The sequence below is a fragment of the Protomyctophum parallelum genome, assembly GCF_964188405.1.
Source record: "Protomyctophum parallelum genome assembly, chromosome: 12".
Lineage (NCBI taxonomy): Eukaryota > Metazoa > Chordata > Actinopteri > Myctophiformes > Myctophidae > Protomyctophum > Protomyctophum parallelum.
This window is the reverse complement of record NC_139712.1, coordinates 15921593-15941101: the sequence shown is the minus strand read 5'-3', so window position 1 is coordinate 15941101 and position 19509 is coordinate 15921593. Positions and strand designations below refer to the sequence as shown.

The 19509-nt window shown below is 45.0% G+C and overlaps 1 protein-coding gene across 2 annotated transcripts; it reads left to right on the top strand.

Annotated features, from left to right (window-relative positions):
* The first annotated feature begins 2242 nt into the window (after positions 1–2242).
* tm9sf1 (transmembrane 9 superfamily member 1) lies at positions 2243–18836 on the top strand. Of its 2 annotated transcripts, XM_083778007.1 has the most exons (8): positions 2243–2456; positions 3210–3341; positions 3591–3713; positions 4179–4534; positions 4930–5084; positions 14459–14644; positions 16148–16421; positions 17099–18836. In XM_083778007.1, the coding sequence occupies exons 1-8, from the start codon at positions 2247–2249 to the stop codon at positions 17490–17492; spliced, it is 1830 nt and encodes a 609-aa protein (XP_083634133.1). In that variant the 5' UTR covers positions 2243–2246; the 3' UTR covers positions 17493–18836. The 2 variants fall into 2 exon arrangements, with proteins under 2 accessions (XP_083634133.1, XP_083634134.1); XM_083778008.1 differs by lacking the exon at positions 14459–14644.
* The last annotated feature ends 673 nt before the right edge of the window (positions 18837–19509 follow it).

Genomic DNA, 19509 nt, shown 5'->3' with positions numbered 1-19509 from the left:
GGATCATTTCTACTACTAACATTCATTGCCATTTACCATCAGTAGTAGAATAACTGCATTTTACAAAGTCCAGATGGAAGCCATCAGAATGAGCTTCTGTCAGACATTCAGTATCCTATCATTACTCACCAGTCAGTCACCTCTGCATGATAGTAAGTTTAGTATTTTAGTATTCACGAACTCCTGATTGATTGATTGAAGTATTTATTAACAGTTTGCAGAATCACAGTACATTTTCAAGCACAACTCAATACAAAAACTGTTAACAGACGACCCAAATAAAGCACTACACTTGTTGTTTACAAGAGCGTCCACCTTGTTCAATTCATCATAACATTTCGAGACGTACAAATATACACTTCTATATAGCCAAAGAACAGGAAATCATAAAGGAGATAAAAAGGGAAAAGAAAACATATACAGTGAGGGGGAAAAAGGGGTTATCCTAATCAATATGCACTTTATATCAATCTTTATATCAAGCTAGCCCTAGAATGTCTCTGTTGTTACATACATTGCCAAGTATTTCACATACAGAGCCATCCTCAGTTGTAAACATTTGTGCCTCCCCGGTCAATTCGTGATGACGTTTGTGGTGATCAGAGGAAAGTTTGGTAAATTACAAAGTAAGTTACACGTTTTGTGCCAGAACTTTCACATGGATATGAAAGTAGAGGATGTGAAATAAGAGTATGTAACAACAGACATTCTAGGGCTAATATCAAGCCTGAGCAGTGAAATGGTAATGGGACACCGTTCAAGGTTTTAGGTTATGAGGAGTATGTATGGCCTTCAGCGGTGATGGAGACTGGGCTGCATCCATCCATCCATCCATCTTCAACCGCTTATCTGTAGTTGGGTCGTGGGGGCTCCACCTAGCCTGGTTAATAAACCAGACCGAATCAGCCGTTGGCAAAAAAAGAATTGCCTGCCGGCAGATTACGGTCTGGAGAGGCTCAATTGTACGCCCATTTCCTACACCAGAGAAATGGGGCGGCCAATCGAGACACGGTATGCAATATGGGCGGGCTTTGGTACAGTGACTTTCAACGCTCGAGACCTTTGACTGACAGTAGCTCTGACCAATTGCGTCAAGGAGACAATGTTTCAACCCGCCCCCCTGGAAATTAAATCCAAGCTGAGCCTCCCCAGACTAATATCCTGCGGTCCGTGCGATATTAGTCTGGTTTATTAACCAGGCTAGGCTCCACCAGAGAGCTCCAGACTTCCCTCTCCAGACGTCCAGAGCAACATTAGTACCTTCTTCCTGGGGGATCCCGAGGCATTCCAAGGCCCTTGTAATGATGCATCCATCTCCATCTCATCCTTGGTTTGCCCCGGGGTCTCCTCCCAGTGGGACGTGCATTGAGGACTTCCCTAGGACTAGGGAGACGCTCGCGAGGCATCCTAACCAGATGCCCGAACCACCTAAGCTGGCTCCTTTCCGAGCGAAGAAGCAGCAACTCTACTCAGAGTCTCTCGCTTAGTTCTCACCCTATCTCTAAGGGAGATGCCAGCCACCTGAAAACTCTTTTCGGCCACTTGTATTCGCGACCTTATTCTTTCGGTCATGGCCACACTTCATGACCATAGGTGAGCGTAGGAACAAAGATTGCTCGGTAGATGGAGAGCGTTGCCTTCTGGCTCAGCTATCTTTCCGTCACAATAGTGCGGTACAGCGACTGCAATACCGACGCCTGCCGCTCCGATTCTACGGCTGATCTCCTTCTCTGTCCTCCCCTCACTCATAAGCAATGTCTCATTCCCTACTTGGACCTGGCTACAAGGAAACAATAGTTTAATGAAATGATATCTTTGGTCATAAAGAAGTTTATTTTTTATATTGAATAACATATGCCTTCATACACATGGGTACTAGACTACAGTGTATGGCCACTTGGCCAGAAGGCTGGGTAAAATGCCGGCAGAGAGAGTGTGGTCTGGGGCAGGGATGAGGAGGTGACACAATCCAATAACTTTGGGTGGGAATTATACCAATGACTTTGCTGGTTAAACAAGTTATCTTGCTCTAGCTCACTCATTTAATCTCTCATTTGTCTTACAAAGACAGGCATGACTTGATATACCCGTATGTTGGCTTTGTTTCTAATTAAACCGCATGGGGCATGCCCCTTATTTCTAGACGTGAAGTGAGAGGGATGAGAGAGAGATGTCTTTAGGGGACAGAGAGCCCATACTTTTCTTACAGAAGAACTAATGAAATCTTTGTCTTTGTTCCAGGAGTCATGCAGGTGGGAGTAGGACACCTGCTGCCCTGTAGCTGCCGGACCATGATGAGCCTGTACTGCGTCCTGGTCCTGTGTGTCCTGCCTGGCTGGGCGGTCAGCTATAAGCAAGCGGATAACGTCACTCTGTATGTCAACAAAGTGGGCCCTTACCACAACCCCCAGGAGACGTACCACTACTACACACTGCCAGTTTGCAGTCCAGAGAAGGTCAGACACATGGATATTTTAATTGGGGTTTGGCACTGCTGGAATTAATTTTTCATGAAGAATGATGAGCCATTCTAATAACATTATGATACGGCAAACGGTTTGAGTGTACGTCCGCCAAAATCCACAGGAAAATAAAAAACATTTTGATGAATCTGACTGACTCCGTAATTGAAAATGGATGCAAGTTAATAGGGTGTGTGTACGTGAAGTACAAAATCTGTGTTGATCCAAGCTTATAGTGAATGAGGCCCAAGGCTTTGCCTATCAGTATACAATGTAAACAAAAATACTGTACAGTGTGCACTGCGCATTTTCATTTGTCTATGAAACTGATCGCGTAACTTGAACCGCAGTATCCCTATTTTGGGGTGGACATTCAAAAATAGCAACATGCAAACTGTGCAAAAGTGTTCATAGGGTTTAAGTTGTTAATTCATGGTTCCAATCAAATTGACCATTGCCCAGTGTTTTATGATGTGGCAATAAAGGACACACTGATGAAATATGTTTGCAGATCAACAAAAGATAAAGAAAAAGGCCTCATAGCCACAATGCAAACACTTATTTAAAAAGAGGAAGCCAATGTTTCCACCTCGTAAGGTCTTCTTCGGGGAATGGCCAACAAAGCCAAGCCTGCTGCAAGTTATATTCAGTGTTCTAGATGCTAATCCACAGGAATAAATGTACAAAAATTGGTCTGTCATTCCCATTGCACTTACATTGTTGTTCTTATTTACACTCTGTTTCCAGGTACACCACAAATCTCTGAGTCTGGGGGAGGTTCTCGATGGAGACAGGATGGCAGAGTCCTTGTATCACATTCGCTTCAGAGAGAATGTTGAGAAGAAGACACTTTGTCAGCTGAGTCTGTCAGAGAAACAGGTATTTATTTCAGATTGAGGTCATATTCGGTGTATCCAACGCGTATATCTAATGTGTGACATGGTAACGCCCCGCCTGCCTCTGATTGGCCTACCGACACTGCACGTCTCGACTGTCCTCCGAGATGGGAGGTTACTCCGTGGTGGGAAAATAATACAACAGAATGCAGCCTTGTAACTAACTTGTACGTTTTATTTTTGTAGAAGAGCCAAACTAATATTGTTTATGCTGTCTGTCTGTCTGTCTCAGGTGGACATGCTTCGCGAGGCCATTGAGGAGCTGTATTACTTTGAGTTTGTCCTGGACGACATTCCCATCTGGGGGTTTGTGGGGTACATGGAAGAGAGTGGCTTCCTCCCTCACAGTCACAAGGTGAAGTGTGTGTGTGTGTGTGTGTGTGTGTGTGTGTGTGTGTGTGTGTGTGTGTGTGTGTGTGTGTGTGTGTGTGTGTGTGTGCACAATTCTAACATGAGATGTCACATTACAGTTGTAGCTAATCTCAGGTTATCATGCAGTTTGTTCTAGAAAGTAGGACCATCGTAGATACATGCACCGGATTTGCATTTTATTCTAGGTAGTTACTAGTTAGGGGATGAATGTCTCATGATCTGGAATTATAATAGCCAATGAGTCAGAGATGTATTCAGGAGCTGAACCATACAATATATATATATACAGTATATATTGCACCTTGGCTTGTAAACATTAAAATGCAATAGTGAAACTCTTGACAAAGAAATATGATGCCCCAGAACTAGTGGATCAGATATTCTGCATGCGTGCTTGTGTGCGAGTGAGTGACATTATCTCCTGTTTCTTTTCCATTTCTTCTTCCAGGTGGGTCTGTGGACCCATCTAGACTTCAACATCGAGTACAACGGCGACTCCGTTATCTTCGCCAACGTCTCTGTGAAGGACGTCAAACCTGTTCCCCTGGAGGAGGGGGGAGGGGCGGTGGCGGGAGTCGGTGTGGGAGGGGGCGGCCTGAAGGTCACGCACACCTACAGCGTCCACTGGTTCGAGTCCACGCTGCCTCACGGGCGACGGGCCGACCGCCTCAGAGACTACTCGTTTTTCCCCAAGACGCTGGAGATCCACTGGCTGTCGATCATCAACTCCCTGGTGCTGGTGGTTCTGCTGCTGGGCTTCGTCATCATCATCCTCATGAGGGTCCTGAAAAATGACTTTGCCAGGTCCGTCGCTCAGCCTTTGAAATAGTGTGATCTCTGTTTTTAGAGCCCCTTTCTGTGACACACAGCCCACTGTTGAATGGAACCTTGGTACAGAGCATTTCACTTTCAGGCCTTCTGTGACTATCTAAAAATAGAGCACAATGTAGCATTCATTATAATAATTGTAATAATTATAATAATTATCGCAGTGGAAATTTTCCAGCAGCAGTGCCAGCACAATGATTTGCACAACCACCTTCGAAATCGGTCACCACCACGACACACTCACAGCCTTGAGTTAATTTCCTGCTATTTCATTTTGTTTTCTTGAGGAGCAATGCGTCTTTTGTCTTGTGTTATTATTTCTTCTTCCATTTCATCCCTGCATTAATTAAAGTGTCTGTTGTCACGTCTAGGTACAATGTGGACGAGGAGGGCAGCTGCGATGATCTGGACCAGGGCGACAACGGATGGAAGATCATACACACCGATGTCTTCAGGTTTCCTCCATACAAAAGTCTGCTGTGTGCCGTGCTGGGAGTCGGGGCACAGTTCCTCACTCTAGCCACCGGTGAGAATTCACTCATTCAAGTACACACACGCACTTAACGTGCCAAGTTATACTTGCCGCAGTTTTGCACATCCACATAGCCTTTATTATTATTAAATTGTTTTTATTAGTTTTGCATCCACATAGCCTTAAGGGTCTCTTTTTAGCGTTATATGGAGTACAATTCATCACCAGCTCATGTCTGTTTTGACATGGTGTGCATCAAAGATTTTTTAACTGTGCATACTTTATGCACATGTGCGAGTACACTGACTGCACAGAAACACGGACACTGTTCGAGGCGAGGTTGAGAGAGGAGGTATGTTGCTATCTGTGTTCTATGTGGCAAACGCTGGCAATAAAGGAGTTTACGTAGAAGTACGGTGACCAGACGTCCCAGTTTGTCCGGGATTGTGCAGTTTTCAAGCTGGGTGTCCCATATAGGTGTATCCTGTAATGTGCGCATTATGTACATGTGCACATGAACCTGCGGTTCACCAGAAATCCACAGAAATAATTTATGTGAGATAGAGTTAACTAGGACACACCTCGTGGCCACACAGATACAATCGTATAATTGTAGTATAAATAGTATAAAGCCTTAATACCTGTCAGCGGTTCGAATCCCGGCTCCTCCTGTCTACATGTCGAAGTGTCCTTGGGCAAGTCACTGAAACCCAAATTGCTCCCCATGTGCTGGTTGGTGCCTTGCATGGCTTCTGCCGCAATCGGTGTATGAATATGTGTGTGAATGGGTGAATGTAATGCACAATCTATGTAAAGTGCCTTGGATAAAGGCGCTATATAAATGCACCATTTACCATTTACCAATGTAATGTAAATCCGTGAATATGAGTTGTGCTTTCTTTGTCCTGCTTGAAAACTGAACAGGCTCGTTGTCTGAGCATCAGTGACCCGTAGCTAGTTCCTTTGAAGTAGTGTGACATTACTAGAAACCTGAGCACACACATGCATAACGTGGCAACATGGAAGGGAGCTAAATGTTCAACGGCTCTGGTTTACCTCCTAGTACAAAAAGCCTTAAGGCACAGTTGAACAATGTTGATCATTTTCTTTCACTTTCCACTGCTGACATTGCAGTTTTGTTTTTTTAAAGTCCTATATGCATTAGACAAAGTGAACAGGCGACAAGGCCTGGTTTATTCACCAGTGAATAAATCTATTCAAAACGTATGTAAATAATCAACTTCCTACACAGGGCATTTTACTCTTATCAAACCACAGTTTTACATCATCCCTGAAATCTGAATGGTGCTTTATCACACGTGAAAAGCTGAAAACCACACATTTTGATTGTCCACCTCCTCATGTGGAATCAAGACAATTGCTTGAAAAGCTGAATTATGTGCTGCTTTTGCATTTTCATACATTTCATTCAGTTTCTCCATTGTGCTTTGCACATCCCTTACATTTGCATCATTTTTGATGAGCCCTTTTATTTCCTTTGTGAGCTCTTGCATTTTTTTCACATAAGATTTACGGTCTTTCTGATCCTTTTCAATTTAATTTGACGGCGCTTTGGCCGTGAGCTTGACCGTCCTCCTCCGTGACTCCTCCATTTGATCCTCCAGATCCATTTCGTTTGTGTCTGTACTTGTGACGTTTGTATCACTCATTTTGACATTTCCATTCAATGTACGAGAAAGAATTCACAGCAAGCAACCACAGTGAAACGAGCAGCCATAAAGTCAATTGCGTCAATCCAGCGCAGCGCGCACACAACACCAGCCAACAATCAATAGTCCCCAATGGACCAGCGGCAGCACTTCTTCCAACTGTGTTCAATTCAACCAAATACACAGAAGGAATTGGCGTGCTAATACAATTGTATCTCACGACTCACCGCTAATGGCTGTGATGCGCTGCTGCGTGTTCAAACATTTTCACCGCTGCGGCGGTTCATCTCGCTCCAATCCGAGTCACTGAGGCGCCGCTCAAAGTTCAACTGTTGCTGCGATGTTCTCCATGTTCCAATTGTGTTTCCTTGCAGATCTTATTTTCTGTTGACAATGTTGTAGCGACTACTTCCCATTGAATCAAATTAGAAGTAGTGCTATGAGGCTGAGCTGTCGGCAGGAACTGTATGACGCGTTTCTTTCAATCAAATCCAGAAAAGTTCTTATTGTAGTTAAGGTGATTTATTGACAAATAAACAAGGTCCAAGAATGTACTGAAATGTTGATAAATGAAAACGTAGGTATACTTATAAACGATTAAACGGTCAACAGAAAATATTGAGCCTAGAGCTCAACCCCATTCTCTCACTGAATGCCACTGCCCAGACACACAGCTGACATAAGTATAGTGATTAGCAGACACACAGCAGGAGCTCATCAATCAGGTAAGGGCTGTGGCACATCGAAAACCCAAGCGTGGGAAAAAAGAAACAAATAGAATAAACAACAAACAAAATGTATATTTTGGCTCCTACAATATTGTAGGTGAGAGGGTCTTTCCCCCCCCCCCATCTCCCTTATATTAGAGATAGGGTGAGAAGTTCAATCACGCGAGAGAGACTCTGAGTAGAGTCGCTGCTTCTTCGCCTGGAACGGAGCCAGCTTAGCTGATTCGGGCATCTGGTTAGGATGCCTCTCGGGCGTCTCCCTAGGGAGGTCCTCGAGGCACGTCCCACTGGGAGGAGACCCCGGGGCATCTGGTTAGGATGCCTCTCGGGCGTCTCCCTATAGGGAGGTCCTCGAGGCACGTCCCACTGGGAAAGTACTAAGTACATTTACTGTGCTGTACTGTGCTTAAATGTGTCCTCTGAGGGTGTAACATTTATCCACTTAGAGAGAAGCATTATGGTTTGTCACATGCTCACACTTTAGTGGAACTGGGTGACGCTAATATAACGCATTTAACATCCAAGCATTTAACATCCACATTTAATATTCTTCACCAACACCGTTTTTTTTTTAAACATTAAAACAAAGAAACGGCTGACCTCAACCTGTCCTGTACAACCCTGCATGCATTCCCCACATCCATCTCTCCTTCTCTGGCTTTTCATTCGCACATCTGTTGTGGAGATTGCCTCCGTACCGCCGTGACCCGAATCCTGTTCATTAACTTTCACTTTCCTTCGGTGCTGACTCCTCTCCCTTCACTGACTTGTCTGATAGGATTTGGTCCCCTCTACACTGATACAATCTGGGCAGCTCAGCAGCTGCGATATACCCCCCCCCCCCGCGCCCCACCGACAACAGTCCCACCATCTCACCCCCCCACCCCTGTCCATCCCCTGGTAGAATACAGCACATTTCCACCCACAACATATATACCCTCGTTCACACACACACACACACACACACACACACACAAATTTGCACACACGCAGGCACACAGCCCTTGTCGTGCACTCTAAGCGTCAGCACTCTGGAGCAATCCGCAGCTATTTTCATTAGACAGAGATGTGGAATTAAAGTATATAGGGACAGTGGCTACTGGGCACATGTTGACATTGTCTGCTGCCCTATAGGTGCTCTGGGGAGGTTTGGGCTTAATGCTCTTAACGACTTTGACCCTGTCGTCCCAATTTTGAGCATGTCATTATAGGCAGACATTTTGGAAAGGTTTTTGAAAGGTGCAACACGTTCATGTGCTACTTTTGAAATAGTCTTTAAGTACAATTTTGAGGTATTTGTACTACACTTGCGTATTTACAATTCCCAGTATTTCTACTCCACTACATCTCAGAGGGAAATATTGTACACTTTTAATCCACTATATTAAATTGAAAACTTTAGCTAATTGTTACTACTACTTGACTCTAACCCGTGGCGCCACGACTCCCGGGTGTCTGGACTGCAGGGTGGTTCTGGTTTTGTCGAGCACAGGCACACACCCAAAGCCAAATGGCCTGTATTCTTCATTAGGCTTGTCTTGCAGGCAAGGATCGGTTGAGAATGCCTTCCAGTCATATTGGATGTTAGGGCTTGGCTTGGGGACCAACAGAGCTGAACGTGCTGTACGATTCAGCGTTCAGGATGGAGTTCCTCCACTTTCTCCTCACTAGTATGTAGTCCAGCTGACGCAAGATACCTGAGTCTTGGAATATGCTGCATCTCTTGCCTGTTCTCTTTCATGGCAGTATCCAACGGAAGGTCGTACTCTCAACAGTCATGGTTCTCAGTTCCCACCGGATGTCGTGTGGGAGTTCAGACTGATTCAGACCGTACTGAATAACCGCTAGTTTACAGAACGCCTTCAGTCTAGGACTGGAGTCTAGGATCCACAGGTCTCCTTGTATGTTGGATTTGAATTCTCCAAAGACAATACGATCTCCCACCATGCAAAAGTGAACATTACGAATCTGGGACGGGCCGTTCCCCTTGGGCGTAACCTTGGTCCAGGAAAAGGTCTCTGGGTTGAATTTCCACAGGAAACTTGCTTCCCAGATGAGGCGACCAGTTATGTACAGCTCTCCGTTGTAGGCAAAGGCTAAATTAGACGAGCTTATTACTTCAAGATTTGGTGCAGGAGTGCTCAGCCAGAGGTCTGTCTCTGTGTCAAACACTCTGATGTAGCTGGGCCCAACTGTGGCCACACATACAAACATCTTTGTCCCGATGATGGTGGCAGATTGGTTCAAATATTGGACCAGCTGTGGGTGTCTACGTCAAACACGTAAAGCACATCTCTGTAAGGGCGTCTCCCTCCCCAGACGTAGATGCTGTGTCCTATCAGCACAGCTCTGTGGCCATCGGATCTCAGGATCTTCCTCCTGCAACGAAACCCCAGTCCGGTTCCAGTTGTCACTGTGCTCAATGCTCTCCAGCGTAACGACACTGTGTTGAAGACACACGTACAGATGCAGGTCCAGTCGTCATACTTAGCGATGTAACTGCCCCGTGTAAAGACGTACAGATCATCCTCGACAGCTGCTGCAGCAGCGGCTGTGAATACGTCCAAAGGTCCTACATCCACATGTACCGTCCAGTGAAACATTTCTCACAACACCAATCTGTCTGGATCTGTAATATTCACCGTTGGACAACAACACCCGAGTCCTAAGGTGCGCTTGTATCACTTATATTGCTTCAGTGGAACACATGTCACGCAATGCTTGGCCTATCGACACAGCCCACGATGAAAAGAAGCAGACAGTGTGTTCAGCTACACAGCTATCCTGGCCGGAGACGCCGGGTGAAACTAGACGCAGGGGACCACCAGCGGCCCCTGAGGGGGTACCAGGTCAACCAGTGGTCAGGGGACCACCAGCGGCCCCTGAGAGGGTTCCAGGTCAACCGGTGGTCAGGGGACCACCAGCGGCCCCTGAGAGGGTTCCAGGTCAACCAGTGGTCAGGGGACCACCAGCGGCCCCTGAGAGGGTTCCAGGTCAACCAGTGGTCAGGGGACCACCAGCGGCCCCTGAGGGGGTTCCAGGTTAACAACCTGAGCGACATAAACGGAGGTCTCTGTCCTATCAGATAGTTACGTTCAGGACGGAGATTAATCACAGGATGGAACTTTAATGATATCACAACGAGCGCACCGCTCCACAGGCGTCTGATGGGCAATATTCGATGGCATTTCCAGTTGGGATGTCATCCAAAGTGGTCCCCCTTCATTTTAGTGCAGGGGTTGTCAACCGGTGGTCCGCGGCCCCCTGGTGGTCCGCGGAGGTACTGCTGGTGGTCCGCAGACAGGCGTTCAGAAAAGTTGTATTTTTGCCTTTTTTTTCTTTACTTTTTTTTTTACCTTTCTAATATATATATAAAACTTATTTGCACTATTTTTACTTGTTTGTGAATAATAAAAATAACTTAAGTCGAATCTAACATTACAATTCAAAAAGTCAAGTGCTCAACGTGTCAAATAAACTAAAAAAAGCTGACGGAGCCATCAGCTGCTGCAGTGGAACAACCATCCTTCTCTTCCACCCAACGCATGTTGTGCTTCCACCCAACGCATGCATGCTTACCGTGCTTGCTGCCCAAGGCAAGCACGGTAAGACGTTGCGTTGCCATAATTATTCATCCAATTCATAATAATACGTTTGGGAAAGTCAAATCTCCCTGCCATAGAGTTATAATATCTGCCGCGGATCGATTGAATAGTCTCACATAATACGTGACGTAGGCCTATTCAATGTGCAACTTCTCAGTCTATCGTTGCCGAAAAGGCAGAGCTACAAGCTCACAACGCGATGCAACCAGGTGCAATGTGAGCTGGTAGATTGGCTATTTTTGGTGCGTGACACCGTCGTACGATGATGTATACATTACGCTTTTAAAGTGACGGTACACAATGAACAGTTCCCTCTGTATGTTAGAAAGGTAATGTATAAACCGGTGCAGGTTGTAGGTTGGTTAAAATAAAGAGAAGATTATTAGATTAATAGAATAAGATAAAAATATATATTCTGTTTCTGTGTGTGTGTGTGTGTGTGTGTGTGTGTGTGTGTGTGTGTGTGTGGGGGGGGGGGGGGGGGGGGGGGGGCGTTGTCAGAAACAAACCTACTGTGACTGTCAAATGTGTCAAATGTGTTTGGGTGATTAACTGAAATGGATTATTATTTTGAGACTTATTTTGAGTCCTGCTTAGTACAAGTAAAAACCACTTTTGTTAAACTTTTGATAATAAAATACTTAGTTTTTTTTGTCCAGCTCATGAATGTAGCCTGTGATTAGTGAGTAACAAGTAAGAAGAAAACAAAAACAATCTTAACCCATGGTGCATGAATGCCCCACCACTATTGTGTCGGGTGGCCGTGGGTCCATCGTAGATCTACGATGATCCCACCCGACACAACAGTGGTGGTCCCCAGGCTGCTGCTAGTCAGAATGGTGGTCCCTGGGTCAAAACCAGTTGAAAACCCCTGTTTTAGTGGATGAGATCGTCAAAATTCAAAAAAAAAAGTGTTCGAGCCCATTAATTAAGATTCGAGTGCCAAACCATAATGAGCGAACATTCAAACTCCCGAATGTTCGGGGGAAAGTCTTAAGGTGGTTGCACACAGGACACGTTTTTTCGGAAAACCGCTAAAAATCATAACAAGTGTGCAGGGACCTGGCCCAGGCCGTAGCGTAACGGTCTGGGCACCGGACTGGTGATCCAGTCGCGGTCACGGCCTTTACCGCATGTCATCCCCCCATCTCTCTCCCGTTTCCTGTCAGCCTACTATCTGTCCCTTAAAAAATCAATAAAAGGCGTAAGCCGCAAAAAAGATATCTTTAAAAAAAAAGAAAAAAAGTGTGCAGGGACCTTTAGAGTCCACAGAAGGGAACCTTTCAAGCCTGTTTTCTCAACTCGCTGTTTCTCTGAAAGACATTTCTCTATAAGACATATGTCCAAAACTGTTGGGTCAAACTGAAAAACCAATATGTCAATTTGAAGCTATGATTCCCGGCTTTTGAAAGTCAAAGTCATACGATTTGTCACACACGTTACCGCAGTGAAATTTGTTCTCCGCATCTGTTGGAGCGGTGAGCTAATCATTTGATTAGTAGATTTGACCCCCCCAATCCAACCCTTTAATGCTGAGTGCCAAGCAGGGTCCCATTTTTACAGTCTTTGGTATGACCCGGCCGGGGATCGAACCCCCGACCTCCCAGTTTCAGGGCGGACACTCTAACCACAAGGCCACATGACATGAAAGAAAACGAAAATGAAAACTAATTCAATGACTTTGAATGACTTTTGAATGAGCTGTGGTCCCTCCCTCCCAAACATCTCTGTTTCTCACCACAGTCCTCCCACACCATAAAAGCATGAGCCACTAATTAATAGCAATTACCTACAATCCGAGTCAACGCGCATGCACGCGAGGCGGCTGCTGAAACCCGACAAATTAAGCAACGCGGCCGGCGCTTAAGTGGCTTAACTAAGTGATGCAATTCAATTCCAGTCCGACCGACGCGCGCAGGTGTTTCAATGATCACGCGAGTCAAATGTGCGGCTAATAAATGTTTGTCTTTTGCCGCGTGTCTGCACAGATGAGGGAGACGTGTACTCACATGTGTGTCAGTCCATGCATGTGTGTGTGTGTGTGTGTGTGTGTGTGTGTGTGTGTGTGCGCGCGCGTGTGTCATGCCGCAGTTTAATCATGAGTGTTAGAAATTAAATGGAATCACAGTATGCGTGATCCTTAAGCCGTGGTCAGGAACGGTACAATTGTTGCTCTGCGTCGCTTCCTCCCTCCCAAACATCTATGCTTCTCATCACAGCCCTCCCATATCATAGAAACATGAGCCACTAATTAATAGCAATCACTAATTGAGCAATACTCAACAATCCGAGTCTACGCACATTCTCTGCGCACACGGGGGGCTGCTGATCCCCGACAAATTAAGCAACACGGAGCAGAGCCCTCCGCAGCACCCTGTATCCCTATTCACCCTGATTATCTCTCTCTCTCTCTCTCTCTCTCTCTCTCTCTCTCTCTCTCTCTCTCTCTCTCTCTCTCTCTCTCTCTCTCTCTCTCTGAGGCGTGGGAGAATCCGTCGTAAGCCAGCGATGGATTAAGTACCGTAATTTCCGGACTATAAGGCGCACCTGAATATAAGCCGCACCAGCCAAATTCAGGGAAAATCCCAAATATGTATGTATACAAGCTGCACCGGACTATAAGCCGCAGATGGCCCCCTAGTGGCCGTTACGTTAGCTCAGAGCCTTAGATGGCTCTGCAAAAATCCATAGATTAGCCGCACCGTTGTATAAGCCGCAAGGTTCAAATCATGGGTAAAAAGTCGCGGCTTATAGTCCGGAAATTACGTTACTCACTTTGTGTTTTTTGTACTACAATATACTGCGATGTAGGAGTACAAGGTTACACGTAAAAGACCCGAGGATTCAGAATGTATACTCGAGTGAAAGTACAAAAGTATTGTGGTCGGAATGCACTTATAAAGTACGAAAAGTAAAAGTACGCATTATGAAGAATGTCCCGTTTCAGGGTTTCCAAATTAATAAAAACATGTTTTTTTTTTAAATAGCAGATCTACAAGCTATCAGTGCGTCGCAACGCCCGCAATGTACATATAGGGCTGAAGTGTTTAATCAGGCACAGTTGAACAATGTTGATTGTTTCTTTCACTTTCCACTGCTGACATTGCAGTTTTCTCCTATATGCATTAGACAAAGTGAACAGGCGACAAGGCCTGGTTTATTCTCCAGTGAATAAATCTATTCAAAACGTATGTAAATAATCAACTTCCTACACAGGGGGTTACATGTTACACTTTCTTTGTTAAAGGTGCTATAAGTGATATGTATAGCAATCAATGTGAGATTATGTTTATGATTAAGGTTAGGTACAGTGACAACTGGCCAGTTACAGCAAGTGGTGTAGGATGAAAAACAATGCATTTGGAACACAAGTTTTGATTCTTCTGATGAATTGCTGTCCTGCAACCACGGTTTCCTTTCCATAGGGATCATCGTCATGGCGTTGCTGGGAATGTTCAACGTGCATCGCCACGGCGCCATCAACTCGGCGGCCATCGTCCTGTATGCGCTGACCAGCTGTGTGTCCGGCTACGTTTCATGCAGCTTCTACACGCAGATCCACGGCCAGCGGTGGGTGTGGAACATCATTCTCACCTCGTCTCTCTTCTCTGGTGAGTACGGTCTCACTGAAAAGCATGTCATGCTCATTTCCCCATTTCTTTATTTACCTTTTTATTTAACCACACATTAAACCTGATTACCTTGTTTTGGGAATGTCATTATAAGCAAATGGCAGATCTACACTACAATATGAGCTCACAAGGTGTTGTGACATGACATGTTAGTATTTAGGGCATAAGTGTTTAAAAAGGGTAATTGTGGATCATGTGTTACAGCAGAACCTTGTTTTAACCGTTCATACAGTTATCCAACAGGCCAACACACAACATACTAGCAGGTACCAAATGGCTGTCGGAAAGAGAACCCTGTGAACCATGACTTTGTGATCATGAATGATACTGAGCCCTTTTATCGTTGGTTTCAGAACATACTTCCTCCCTATTGAAAGTACTGTATTGGGCAACATTTTCAAGCTGTTAGCAGTCTCACCTCACAGCTGTTACCAAATAAGCACATCCGTTTCCTCTGTCGGGATCAAGGGTCACAACTGTGTCTGTAGCAATACTTGATTGCATCCCTCCTGCCTATTAGGGCATTCTTCTAATGGTTTCATTAGAATCATCTTAAAAACAGTGGAATAATCCACATTTATTTTGGTCAGTCATGCACATCCCTACTGCCTATAGGGCAGCATTATTTCAGCATTACTTTGTGTCTGTAAATCTAAATGTCATTTAATACATTCCCTGAAGAAGGCAACTTGTTGCCGAAACGTTGGAAAAATAAATATTTTGATGGCATTTTGTGACTACGAGCTGTGCGGCCTCTTTCCTTTCTCAGTCATAGTTTTAACTCCTGCGGTCAGCACCTCCTCACTACTGGTGTGCGCTCCAACCTTTCTGTTTGTTCGATTTAATACATCCGCACATTTAACAAAACACCCTGCACCTCATGGGCAAATATGCACTGTAGCACAGGCTAATTATCTGTAGCTAAGAAGAGAGCTACGCATAGAAAGGAGTAAACAATATAAAGATAACATATTGCAGTTAACTGCTAACTCTCAGGGGTCTTTGAGGAGCAAAAATTAACATAGCATTTAGACCATTTTAACAACTCTAACCCTACATACATCGGCTATTACTGGTTTATTCATTTTAAACGGTGACCTTTATGCTTTCCATACAGTACAGTAATATTCACTTCAAGCTAGGACTCGTGCCATAAACCTAAACCAAAGATGGCTAAACTCTCCAAGCCCACAGGAGTCTTAACACATGCAGAAATATGACCCCCCCCCAACCTGCATTTCAACAATAGTCAGTCAGTCAGTAAGTAAACCATCTCCTCCTGAGAGTAGACTTACATTTATTTGTTTAAAGAAACTAATAGTTCTAGCTCCCTCTAGAGGGTATTCAAGGTTCAAGGTTCTTTATTATTTGTCTCCCGAGGAAGTCTCCAGGCAGAAGTAAGCAAACACAGAATCCATGCCAGTTGCTGTATTTTTCCAACATTGCTGTATTTGCTTACATTGTAGTCATGTATGCCAACAGCTCCGTTGTTCCTGACATGGAGTGTGGTGAACTCTGTCCACTGGTGGAGTGGCTCCACACAGGCCTTGCCGGCCACCACTGTGCTCCTGCTGCTGGGCGCCTGGGTCCTGGTGGGCTTCCCTCTCACCATCATCGGGGGTATCGTGGGCAAGAACCGGGCCGGCAGCTTCCAGGCGCCCTGCCGGACCCGCAACATCCCCCGACAGATCCCCAGCCAGCCCTGGTACAAGCACACGGCTGTCCACATGGCCATCGGCGGTTTCCTGCCATTCAGGTGGGTAGTGGTTATGTAAAAAGGCGGTAGCTGACCTGACATTTCAAAAAGTATTTATTTAAAGATCTTTAAAGCCACGGACAAAGCCAACTTGGATCGTGACAAATCATGACAACAAACACAATATTTTGAGCCGAACAAATAATTACAAAGAAAAACAACAAAAAGTGTCCTGCCCTTTTTTTTCTTCTTTCTAATTATTTGTTCGGCCCAAAATATTGTATTTGTTGTCATGATTTGTCACGATCGTAGTTGGCTTTAATCGAGGCTTACAGATCTTTAAATAAATACTTTTTGAAATGTCTATGGGAAAAATGCATGGGGAATTATTTGCTGGGCCAGTTGTCGTCATGAAAGGGGGCGGACTGCGACTCAATCATGTTAAAATAGTCTTAGTGCTGAGTCATCATGACTGCCCTTCCTTACAAAACAAATACCAACTAGGCTTGTCAGTTGTGTATGAAATAAATTGACAAAGATGACAGCATTTTCTTTGTTTTAGTTAGTTTTGTAAACACTACAGTTTCAGTTTTCCTTTTTTTTATTAGCTAAAATGTTTTTTTTGTCAGATCATTGCCTTTGAATGGTTCACTGTTTGTCACACTTCCTCAATCGGTCTCTTCCTCCTTATCCTCTCCCCCTCACTCCTTTGTCTCGTCTCTCCATCCGTCCTCCAGTGCCATCTCCGTGGAGCTCTACTACATCTTCGCCACGGTGTGGGGTCGTGAGCACTACACCCTCTACGGCATCCTGCTGTGCGTCTTCGCCATCCTGCTGTCGGTGGGCGCGTGCATCTCCGTGGCGCTCACCTACTTCCTCCTGTCGGGCGAGGACTACCGCTGGTGGTGGCGGAGCGTGCTGAGCACGGCGTCCACCGGACTCTTCATATTCGTCTACTCCGTCTTCTACTACCGCAACCGCTCGTCCATGAGCGGCCTGGTGCAGAGCGCCGAGTTCTTTGGCTACTCGCTGCTCACGGCTCTGGTGTTCTCGCTCATGCTGGGCACGGTGTCCTTTTGGGCTTCGCTGGCGTTCATACGCTACATCTACCGCAGCCTCAAGATGGACTAGAAGAGAGAGCGCAAGGCCACAGATGTGTATGTGTGTGCAGAAGGGTTTGTGCATACGCGTAGGTACGCGTTGCGGGCACACTGTACAATACAATGCACAGTCACACACACTTTGTAAAGTGCATTGCCTCATGCCATATACACACATTAGCCTGGGCACCATTTCATTTAGGGTATATGATCCTGTCGGGAGCGGATGATATCGTTACGTCATGTTGTAGTATTGTTTTGTAGTCGACAGGCAGGAACAACAGGCGGCAACTTCCTTTTTTTCCTCTCAAACCGATTTTTCTCAATAAAAGCTACAGGCTACGAGAGCTCCCGACAGGATCATACAGACTTTTGAAACAGACCAGGCTTTCCTCCGAGGTGGTGGAAAGCCTATCTCGGTTGTACACACACACACATCCTGTAGGGGTGGATGGCAGGAGAAACAGGGGCCTTTTAACCTTGATTTGGCAGGACCTAATAAAGAGACTATACAAGCTGTTATGGTTGTGAGTTGATGAATGAACAAATGAAGGGCTGCTGTGGGACGGGACAAGGTTATATATTTAAGGATGAAACGGGGACGCTGCATTATAAAGGGATGATTGTGTCCCATCATCAGGAATGAATGGAATGTGTATGGTGAAATAAGTGTGTGGTTATAGCGTTGTATGTTGCAGTATGGCATCAGCTACACTGTTGGGTTCCCCCCACACACACAGTAACAGATACTGTACGATTTTCAACAATCTTACCTATGGAGATGACTTCCAGTTTCGTCATGCAGGTGTTGATTTCTCCTTGTGGAGGAAAGTCTCCCACTTACATGGCTGCTTATGTTGCACGAGTCAGAAGAAATCTGATGTATTGTTCCACTTTTGGATTTAGCAATAGAGGGTATGCGCATGCATAAAGTGAATGGCAGATCGAGTGGTAAAGTGAGTTTAACGTTGTTTAATGTCATTTAATGCAATCAGATATGACTTCTGTTTGGATGTACGGGCTGTCAAGGCCAGAAAGTAGTTTGACTCAAGCATTCCCGCATAACTTCCGGGTATGATGTCACGCGCATACCCTCCATTTAAACCTATGTTTTTTCATGTCAATAAAGCCCTTTGAATCCAATTGACTATTAAATGGGACCGGTTTGCCACCACCCATTGTGCTTAAACTTATTTGGCTAAAACACTGTTCATATATCTGTGTCCCTGTTGTGCATAAACATTTGATCCTTGACAAACCCCATGTAGGTCTGCAGTGGAGACATGGGCGAATGCCTGGTGTTGCATTATGTGGGTGATGGGAGCAACATTGTATGTATCGTGGTCACCATTGACTGATTTTGGTTCTGATGTAAATAAACTTTTCAATAAAATACTTCTTTGGTTTGCTGGCTAGTTCTGGGTTTCTCAATCCTTTGACTATTAGGTATTAACTCAGACTCATTTTACATGGCATTATCAATCCATTCCTAAAATGTTGGAACTTGAGAGATGCAACTTATTTCCCCAGAGAGCACACAAAGCACTTACTCGTGATTCCAAACTCAATGATTTAATTGAATATCAAATGTAAAAAAATAAATTTCAATTAGCAACGTGAACTGGCATTCAAAGCAACAAAGAAAAAAACACCCAGGCAAATAAATGTGTAGACATGTAGTAGTACTTTGCATTGTTGGCAGTACATAAGTGATAGAATAAAACAAGACTTCATCAGGGCTTCAAACTCACAGGAGTTGCCAAGAGCAAAGAACACGATTTATAAGTACTCAGTAAAAAAATAAAAACATTTGGAAAAAAAAGGGGGTAAAGATAAAACACGAACGAGACTACACACATGCACGCAGCCGTGAACAGGCCAACCACCACCAATTTGGGCGTCTTAAAACTTGTGCATGGGAAATATAACAGAATATCACAGTAGCATTCTCACTAGTCTCTGGCCAAATCACTACTACTGGCTGGTGCCGCCGCCATGAATGGAGAGATCGACCACATCGTCACTGTCGATGCTAGTATTGCCACTGG